Here is a 10,128-nt window from a genome sequence, read left to right on the forward strand (position 1 = left end):
TGTCCTCTTTCATATTTTCCACAGCCATTCAGTGGACTGGAGTGGAGCATATTTCACAGTTTGAGTGTGAGAGGATTCCCCAACAGAGAAACAGTGAAACTAGCAGAGCCAGAGCTCAGCAAAGGCCAGAAATATTAAAGATCCTACTTTGTGCATCCTCAAAACACGCTGGCACTCCATCTTCTTGTGAGCCCTTGAGGGTCGGCCTCTGTTTCCTCCCAAAGTTGTGGGGGCCTGCTGCATCCTCCACATAATATCTGTGTGGCAACACTTGATGTCTACCAAGAAGAAGGAGAGGAGGCGGCACAAGCAGGACAAGCCGAAACAGTTGAAGGCACAGGTGCAGACGGGGAGCTTTCAGGAACCTGTGTCTGAGCCAGGCTTGCTGCACAAGTGTCTCCTGAACAGCTACCTGCATGATGTAGTGCTGCAACTGAGACCCGCCGTTTGGCTTTTCTGGTCGGCGAGTGGAGAATCACACAGGCTGGTCTGCAAAGAGAGCTTTAGGATGCTTCCTCCCACTGTCCACTGCATCGTCCATCCACAGGGTTTGCAGGGCTGGCTCAACCCATGGCTGCCACACCACTAAGATGTTTTCAGAAATATGCAAGCATGCAACAATCATGTTTTACAGTCCTGTGGTCTCAGCCTCAGATGCTTATTAAATGACACAAAGCTCATGTAGAAACAAACAAACAAACGAACAAAATATGTTCTCCTTAATTTCTGTCAACCACACGTTTCCAGCTATCATGGTTGCTAGGCAACCTGGGCAGCGCGACGGAGGCTAGACCGTCCCATTTCACAAGCCTCGCACTTCCGGCCTTAGCGGTCTTTGAGTACGCGGCCCTTGAGGACCATTGAGGCCGCGTACTTTAAGGCTGCAGACCCTGAATTGGCATACAGCCATAAAAACCATGAAAAAATATTGCCGTAATATGAAGCGATAGACTTTTTCATATCGTCATCCATATGTGTCGTTATATCGAACAGCCCTATTTTGAACTCTCCTCGTCCTTTGAGTGCGCAGTCGCCTTTGTTATATAGCAAGGTATTTAAAATGAACAAATAAATATCCCGTTCATTTCAATACGCATGATCTGAGCATGCGCGGAATGACACGGAGCTATTCTTTGATCTTCTCAAAGGGGAGACTGTGACGTGACGGTCGACCGCACGTCACAGTCTCCCGTGACGGTTGACGTCACCATCTCTGCCACATGAGTCTATAAATAGAGGTGCTTCAACACAGTTTACCTTTAGGACGGTCGCACGTAGAAAACAGTTTTCATTAATCTTGCGCGTGTAGTTAGAACTCGTCATCTGTAAACATGTCAAACTCCGTTTGGGGAGCGATTTGCACTGTGGGCACTTATACTCACAAAATTATGAGAAAAACGTTGGGATTTGATGACCAACGTTCACCCACTGCTGACCAAACTGTATGCGAGGCACCTGAAGCTCGCTGTGGTAACCAAATTTTACACGCGGAACATGAGGTACCATTGCAAGATCAGCATATACCTGAACCCCGCTTCAGCAGCTCCAGAGGACACCATAATCAGAATAGCGGTTTAAACCAAGTGTGTGAAATTCTTCACCCTGAACATATACAGCAGCAGCCTTCTGTGATTCAAAGACATCAGCTATGGGAAAATTCAAATCGAGATGCATCAGACCCTGCTGAATCCACGATCCCAGACCTAAGACCTAGTCAAAGAGTCTCAGAACACCATGATGAAATTGGGAACAGAGACAGGCCTCCCTTGGAAGGGAGAGAAGAACATAATGGGGTTTCTATCATCAGGAGAGGAACTGGATTTTCAGGAAAATCCATTACCACAGTGTCTAACATGTGCAAGTCAGCAATTGTGGCTATTCGTCCCATGTTCTGGAAAATGGTCGAAGAGGTCAGACATTGTGTGGCACACCTGATGTCACATGCTGTAGGATGTATTTGCGGTTACCTTTGCATTTTATTGTTCTTGGTCGACACAATTCGAGATATATTAATTTATTTACTTTCATTTTTAGCACAATACCTTTAATTTTCCTCTATGGAAATGGAAAAGGTGAAGACAACCTAATGTCAGTGCCAACTTCATTTGGTTCTAACTGGACTATGACGATTTTAATAGGGAAATAACTAATAATTGGGGTATAATGGGGTTAATTAGGCTCTTACCATCTCAGTCATGCAAACAACAGTTGAAAACCCAGCCAGTCACGGCAGAAGGCTGCTCCTTCCTGAGCCTGGTTCTGCTGGAGGTTTCTTCCCAACGGGGAGTTTTTCCTCCCCACAGTTGCCAAGTGCTTGCTCATAGGGGATCATCAGATTGCTGGCCTTGTCTCTAATACTGTAGGGACTACCTTACAGTATTAGAGACAGGCAGCTGTTGTTTGCATTCAAAGCCACATAAATAAATTTGAATTCTCAATGAAATGAATGGATTTGATTTGATTCCTTTACCTTCACAGAATCCTTTTACTTCAGTTTTGTCTTCTGCTTCTTGGTAGCAATAATAGTTTTGTCAATTAAGCTTTCTTTCCCCACCTGCAGCATGCACCTATTTTCCACTTTTCTGGATTTGACAGCACTAATTAGAGCATCTGAGTGCTCACCCATCATTTGGTTCAGTCCCAGCCATAGCTAATTGTTTGCTGGTGGTTTAAGTTGGTTGTCAGTCCACGCAGGAGTCTGATTGCTCCGTAAGGTGAGAAACATCATTTCATTTTATTTTAAAATTTCATCAAAATACTAAATTCATTAGTTCACTTTGGCAGCCCCCAGTTTTATCCAAACCACAGAAGCCACAGGTGTGCTTAGTCATTACATTAAGCCTGTACATAATTCAGACAGTTTTAGAATATTGGACCTCCCTTTTAATCACAAACTTAAAAACAAATCCTTCTGTCTCATCATAATAAATATACATTCAAGTGAACATTAAATTATCTTACTTTAGGCTTAATTTCGCAGAACGTTTGATCAGGAGGACATCAGATTTTTTTTAGGAAAGTGATTTGGAGGTATTCATGCCATTTAGGGTCCAGTAGGTGGCAGCATTGACCAAAGATTCTCGTCGCAGTCTCACAATTTTTAATCTCCTTTTCACACATTTTTCACACATATCCTGTTAGTCAGACAGCATCTCTGTATGCATGAATCTGCACGCATGTATCACCTTCATTCAAAAAAAAGGAGCCAGCTATTTTATTACTGTTGGCCTTGTAACATTTATCACTTTAAACATAGCACAAGTCAAAAAGCATACCTGATAGGCAATCATAAGATGAAGCTCGTAAGCACTTACCTGTGGAAGTGCTTCAGTATTTATTGCATTTGGCAGTAACTGTGGTTCTAGCTGAAGCATTTACAGTATTTTTGAAGGAGATGAATTCATCGTCTTATCTGACAAAAATCAACGCCTTTTCCTGTTATTTGTGACCATTTTGTAAACAAATATGCTTCTTAGAGTTGACATTATTAAAAATCCTGAATTGGTGTAAAAGTTAAAAAAAACAAAAACGCTTTCCCCTCTTTTTCTCTGGTAAAACCTTTTTGGTGGGTTGCAAATACTTCCTCTGTGTAGGAAAAGGCCCACCAAGTAGTGAGCTGAGCAGAGCCAAGTGTGTAAACTACCAGTAGTGATGTCATGCGCTGCATCTTTGAGCTGCAGTTTAGACTAACTTGCTGAAACCACAGAATTTCCTGTGGCATGAGATATTTTTACTGCAGCAGAACTGATGCATTGGAAATAGCAAAACGACAGACATGCAGAAGAAATGTTAGTGATAATATCTTACAACCTACAATAGTGTGGCTTTCACCTTTTAACATCATTTGGTGGTTTTCAGTTTGATTCGTTTTAAATCACATGGGTAAAAGTGCAAAGGGAGGATGTAAACTTTGGTGATGGGTGACGAATTAAGGCAAATCTCAGCAAAAATGTCTTGGTGAGGTGTTCGGCTACCACATGTTCTCTTCAACATGTTATTGATGTTAATCTTAAGTTCCCTAGAGCTTTAATACAAGGACTGAAAATCCTTCTTTCCTGTATGTGTTGAGAACAATGCAACACACCGGTCCAAAGCTGACTTGGATTTAGTAGTGACTAAAAGGATATGATTTACATAACTGCCAATGATGCCTCCTGTGGGTTGAGGTAGTGTCATCCTGGAAGAGAAGATGGATATGTTTCATCATTAAATGAAGGTGATCACTCTGAACAACTCTGAAGTCAGTAAACTGTCAGTGTAAGGGGACCAAAACTATGCTAATCAAATGTCCCTGTAAAGAAGCAACTGGTTCCTAATAAAAGGCTTTGTTCTCGTGAAATGTCATTAGCAGAGCTAAATTATGACTTTTCCATACAGACTTGACTTTGTGGCATACTTTCAGAGGTGATCCATGCCGTAGGCAGACCAAATTCCATCTTCAAGCCTGAAGTTGACTTAAGCAGAGGAGAAATGTTTCAACATGCCCTTTATTTGGAGGAGAAATGTGTTCACAGGGCAAGCGAGCCACTCTTCCTTATAAGATGGCTGTAAAATGTAGAGAGGGAAATCTGACCGTAAATAATCTGACAGCACTATGAAGTATGCATTCCTAAAGACTTAGAAACTTTTAACATCCAGATTTGTCTTCTGAAATTTGGCATCAGCAGGCCCCTTCCTTTGTTCTTTAAAGTGATTTTTTTTTAAACATATGGGAATTACTGTATGTGGTTTGTAAGCAGAGGAAGGCTAAAAGATGCACATTATGCCATTTTTGTATCTGTTTGGGAACTGTGGTAATTTTGATGAAGGATTTTAATCATAATTACTCTCAGTGCAAATAAATCTATTGAAACTTGATCAAAAACGGCTCAGAGAGATCTTCAGATAGATAGATAGGGATGTTTTCTATTTGCACTTTTTCTGTTTTTATCCTTAGCATTTGGTTTTCAAACTTTAACACAGCTGCTCAACTCTTCTGCCACCGGTCTTTGATTTGAACTGGCTTCTGACTGCTTGCCACTACTACTCTCTGGGAAGAGAGTAGTAGTGAGTGGGTGTGTGGCGGGGGCTTGAGTAAATGAGGCCATTTGGCCAGTTTAGCATCATTGTCAAGGCTAGACACAAACTCTCAAACAGCTTGTTCTCAATACACATTCAAAGCTGCCGAGAGGGGTCGTTCCCCCCCTCCCCCCAGCCCGCATTTTTTTTTAAATGGTTGCTGTCCGTTTTCTTTGGGAATGCAGGAGAAAAGTAGGGAATTGATATTTTTATGGGTTTCAGGTCTAGTACACGCATACTGTGTGCCTTGAACATAGCAGAACACCAGTTCTTGCATCAAAGCCAAATCAACCGCCTTTCTGTCTTTGAGGGCTTTAAAGGTGTGTTCAGACGTGATTTCTACCATCTACGTGTAAATGCAGTCAATGGACCAAATAAAGAATGGAACATACTAATTTATTGGATACATTTATGGTTTAATATGATGGAAAAATCGTATTTCTTCCCAAGACTCAAATTTAAATGGCAGTGTTTGGAAAAAACAAAGCAACAAATGGTTGCACCCAAGCCCTTTAAAAAGAAAAATAAAGAAACTAAATAGCAGGTAAACCCCCTCACCTGCCCCCTCAGTCTTTTCTGACCCCCTCCCCCCCACAAAAAGGCCACCCCTCTTCTTATGACCAATCGAGTTCAAGGCCCACAGATCAAGGATATAAACTCCTGAGTGTTCTCACTACAGTTTGACCATTTCAAGGCTGGATTTGGTTTAAAAACTTGAGGGATTCACAGGGTGATTGTGATGGAGATGACAGGAGGACATGATAACCTGCACCATATCGCTGGTAAGTTCAGTTATCACACCATGTACTGCATGAATGTGCATGTTTAAAATGACACACAAAAAATCTTCTAGAAAGACAATAAATTACCTTATTTTTCGAGCCATAAGGCACACAGGGTTACAAGGCGCACTGTTGAACAGTCTGTTTTCATACATAAGACGCATTAAGCGAAACAAAACCATCAGATAACTCATTCTTCTTGCTTCCTCCAATTCCGTACCATTGATTCATTAGTGTTGAATTCTCTGGCAGCTGCTCTATTCCCATTTATATCAATGACTAATACAAAAAAAGTTAATTTTCATCCTCCAGCTTCACTATTTTTTATGCTAACATAGCTATGTCGTTAGCCATCACGTACCACATCATTATATACCAGGTAGCCCAACTTCAGTAACCCTAAAAAAAGTCACTGCTGTTTACTTCGCTGTCTTCATTTATGTTGGAAGTGATAGCAGAGCAGTACATTTTACTTGTTTCAGAAATCTCTCAGTCAGAACATGCTATATCATGTTTAGGTGGAAACTAGCGCGCTAACTTCTAACTTTGTTAAATTGAATAAATTCTGTTTTCATAGATGGACAGAGTTTCAAGTGGTGCAGGTTCCTAGCTTACCAAAGTTGTACTAAAACATTTTTGACAGATTTTTGAGCGCCGTCTACCACATAAAATTAGTTTGAGGTCAGTAAGCACAACCAGATTCATACATAAGGCGCACTGTCGATTTTTGGGAAAATTAAAGGATTTTAAGTGCGCCTTATAGTCCGAAAAATGTAATGATTTGTAGGTGAATAATAACTTATGCGAGATGAGCACCCAAACTAACAACAATAAAAAAAAAAAAGGGTAACCTCTTACAGAGAGAGTGTACATTCATATTTTATTGGCTTGAGGAGAACTGTTGATCCTGTGGAAGGCCTCTTCAGATGTGGAGGTTGGCTTTTCATGCTGCAGTAAACCATTCCCAGGTTCTATCAATACAGCTGCAGAACTGTTTACATGTATACTTGTATTCTTTTTATTCATTTCCAAGACTCCAGTTTGAATGAGAGCATGTCGTTGTTAGCTCACCCATACCAGCCCAGTGGCATCAGGGTGACCCTGGAGAACGCTGATCTCTGGCAGTCCTTTCACAGCATCGGTACAGAGATGATTATCACAAAACATGGAAGGTAATGAAGCTGATACTTGGAACATGTTCTGCTCACTAAAGAGTGCTTTGTGTTGTGCCTTCAGCAGTTTTTCATGACATCAGTATTTCTCACAACAGCTGGAGAACTGCTAGAATGACTAGTTTGGCTCACTGAAAATCTTGCTGTCTTTCAGTTTCAAGAAGTTCTTTAAGGTGTTGCTATATATTTTTTTAGCAGTCTTTTTCACTTTAATTAACTTTAGTTAAATTTTAGTTGACTGCATTGGCGTTTCTGATACTATGTGTTATCTGCTTATTTGTACGTTGGGCGATATGATTATTTGATCCCCCTGCTAATTCACTTCAATAGAAATGAACATTTTAATGGTGAGAGACAGAACCATAAAAGTTATTAACTGATGTGCATGTAATGGAGTGAAATAAGCATTGAGTGAAATAATCTCACGAGCGATTTTTGGCCCACTCCACTTTAAAGAAACTCTGTAACTCCTTCAGGGTTTTTTAGCTGCCACTTGGTATTTGATGCTTCAGCTCCCTCCACAGACTGTCTATAGGACTGGGGGCTGGAGAATGGCCAGACCACTACATGGCCTTAATGTGCCACCGCTTTGTTGCCTTGGCAGTATGTTTTGAGTTACTGACCCATCTTCAGTGTTCTGGCTGAGGCAAGAAATGGTAAATGGCCTGTATTTGTATACCGCTTTTACTAGTCCCTAAGGACCGCAAAGCGCTTTACACAATCAGTCATCCACCCATTCACACACTGGTGATGGCAAGCTACGTTGTAACCACAGCCACCCTGGGGCGCACTGACAGAGGCGAGGCTGCCGGACACTGGCGCCACCGGGCCCTCTGATCACTACCAGTAGGCAACGGGTGAAGTTTCTTGCCCAAGGACACAACAACCGAGACTGTCCAAGCCGGGGCTCGAACCGGCAACCTTCCGATTACAAGGCGAACTCCCAACTCTTGAGCCACAATCGCCCTGCAGTAGCAGCGTCTGATGTCTTTGAGTTAAATCCTAAAGAATACACATATAAAATGACTTCTGTCAGTCACACTATAGCTCACTTGATTGAGTGACACGTGCGACCCATACATGCAACAGGGGTCTGGTGTTATTGTAAATGCACACCTGTGGCAATTTAGTAGGTATTTACAGGTAGGAATAATGAAAATACATAAATGGATGCTGACTCTTATATTGCTGCTAATACCTGAATATATTAATGTATTTTACTTGTAATGGTATATTGTGGTATTGCTACTTTAAATAAAAGAAGTACTTCCCCTACCATTAATAAAAGCAGATAAGAAAGCTTTAAGTTGCACCCATCTTTAAATCTTTGCCTATTGATTCAGGAAGAGGTTGCTTTTGTTGTTTAATAAAGCAGACTGTCCCTTTGCAGGGAGTTCACTGTGCTATACAGTTAAATTTTCTATCGCTGCTTTTACTTGCAATCAGACAACGCAGATGCATTCACTGGAAGACAGACACGGGCACTTCAGGGAGTAAACTTGACTTGCGTCTTTCATAGTCATGGCCTGTCTAGCCTCTCCATGGTATTCCCTTTCCTTAATCTGACAGCAGCATGTGAATGGCTTCATGTCTCATTGGATTCAAACTGCTAATTTCTAGTGTCAACGCTCTAGAACACAGAGTAGAAAATAACATGTGTAACTTTAAAGACGAATGTTACACATCCAGTGGGTACAGTTAAATAAATAGTCAAAAAGACCTCTGTGTTTTCCTTAAAACACTTCCACGACTCCAAAATAAAATATTATTTCCAGGAACGATGTGAAGCACACAATCTGGTTACTAATCCAGCTGCATTTTCTCATTTTACTGAAAATTAGAAAAGACTGCTTTTCAATGAATTCAGTTTATCTTCATGTAGCTTCCAGAGTGTATTTTCTTGTTTTTAGTTTAGTTTTTATCAGTTTCAATTTTAGTTTCAGTGTTTGTTTGTTTGTTTTTAGGAGTAGTAGTAGATGTAGCACACAGGGAAAGACCAGTACAAGTATTGTAATAAAAACAAGTCTTGAAAGCAGCTGAATTTGCAGTCTTGTCGACATCCAGAGGAAGCATAATACATACGTTTATCAGGGAAGTGATAATAACATTTTTACCTAACAGTTCAAGTTATTTGTTTAAATTTAGTTTTCAAAGATCTCTCTTTGCTCTACAAGGGCCCGACACCCACATTCGAGGACATTATACTGCCACTGTTCTATCGAAATTTAAAACGAATGTCCTCATATGTGGATCTCATTTTTCTCAGAAACAATAAGTCAGGTAAAATGCCATTAAAAGCGTTCAGGTCTTAGGGGGTTAAAAAACCTTGGTGGTGACAATACAAGGTCCTGAAAAAGGACTACACAAAGTGCATTTTTACATATTGTTTCATGCAGGCCACATAAAAGTGGATGACCTGTTTTGCGCGTCATTTTGTTTTTCAGGTTTCTGGGTAGAAGAAACTTTGAAATGGACCTGCATGCAAAAAAGAAATCTCCAAATTAAGTGTTTAAAAAGTTGTTTATTTTTCATTTGAGCCACATGTTTGCTTCTGACTTGGTGCGTGCCTTTTCAGGAGGATGTTTCCACACTGCAGCGTCAGGGTATCCGGGCTCCAGCCTTTTACCAACTACGTCATCACGATGGACATTGTTCCTGTAGATGGCTTCAAGTACAAGGTATGATCGCATGCAACAAGCGATGATTGTGTGCTGTAGCTAGTTCGCTCCCACCCACCCCCCTTCTTTCTTGGCCTTAAAGTGAGCCGAGTGCTGTTTGTAAAGGCTGCAGTTTGGAGCCAGACCTCAGTCTGCCCGTTCTGGGTCGTTCACTGCTGCATATCAAAGCAAGCCTATAAGTGCAGTCTCGGCTGGAAGCCCAATCAATTAGCATCACCGATCAGTGAATGAGGAGTAGTTGACCTTCCATAGATTCAGCAACTCATGCATTGTTCCCTTTAATCATCCCCATCCAACTGGGTCACTCCCTTTTAGCATAGTGTATTGGGTTGTCAAGTACTGTAAGGAGTGCTTTTTTTCTTTTCATTTCTCTCCCCCATGTGTGAGTTTGTAGGGTTTTCTTGTGGTTCGTGAAGAGTTTGCTTAATTATACACATC

General features: G+C 41.1%; 1 protein-coding gene across 1 annotated transcript in view; it reads left to right on the forward strand.

The window, feature by feature from the left end:
- The first annotated feature begins 5,698 nt into the window (after positions 1-5,698).
- The window catches only part of LOC102205256 (T-box transcription factor TBX2b-like), a 6,138-nt gene continuing 1,708 nt past the window's right edge, over positions 5,699-10,128 (forward strand). Inside the window, exons 1-3 of the mRNA XM_005735365.1 lie at positions 5,699-5,840; positions 6,874-7,012; positions 9,588-9,690. Coding sequence (XP_005735422.1) covers positions 5,798-5,840; positions 6,874-7,012; positions 9,588-9,690 — 285 coding nt within the window. The 5' untranslated portion in view covers positions 5,699-5,797. The remainder of the gene's footprint in view (positions 5,841-6,873; positions 7,013-9,587; positions 9,691-10,128) is intronic.

Source organism: Pundamilia nyererei, unplaced genomic scaffold (assembly GCF_000239375.1).
Source record: "Pundamilia nyererei isolate P.nyererei 1_Seehausen unplaced genomic scaffold, PunNye1.0 scaffold00063, whole genome shotgun sequence".
NCBI lineage: Eukaryota > Metazoa > Chordata > Actinopteri > Cichliformes > Cichlidae > Pundamilia > Pundamilia nyererei.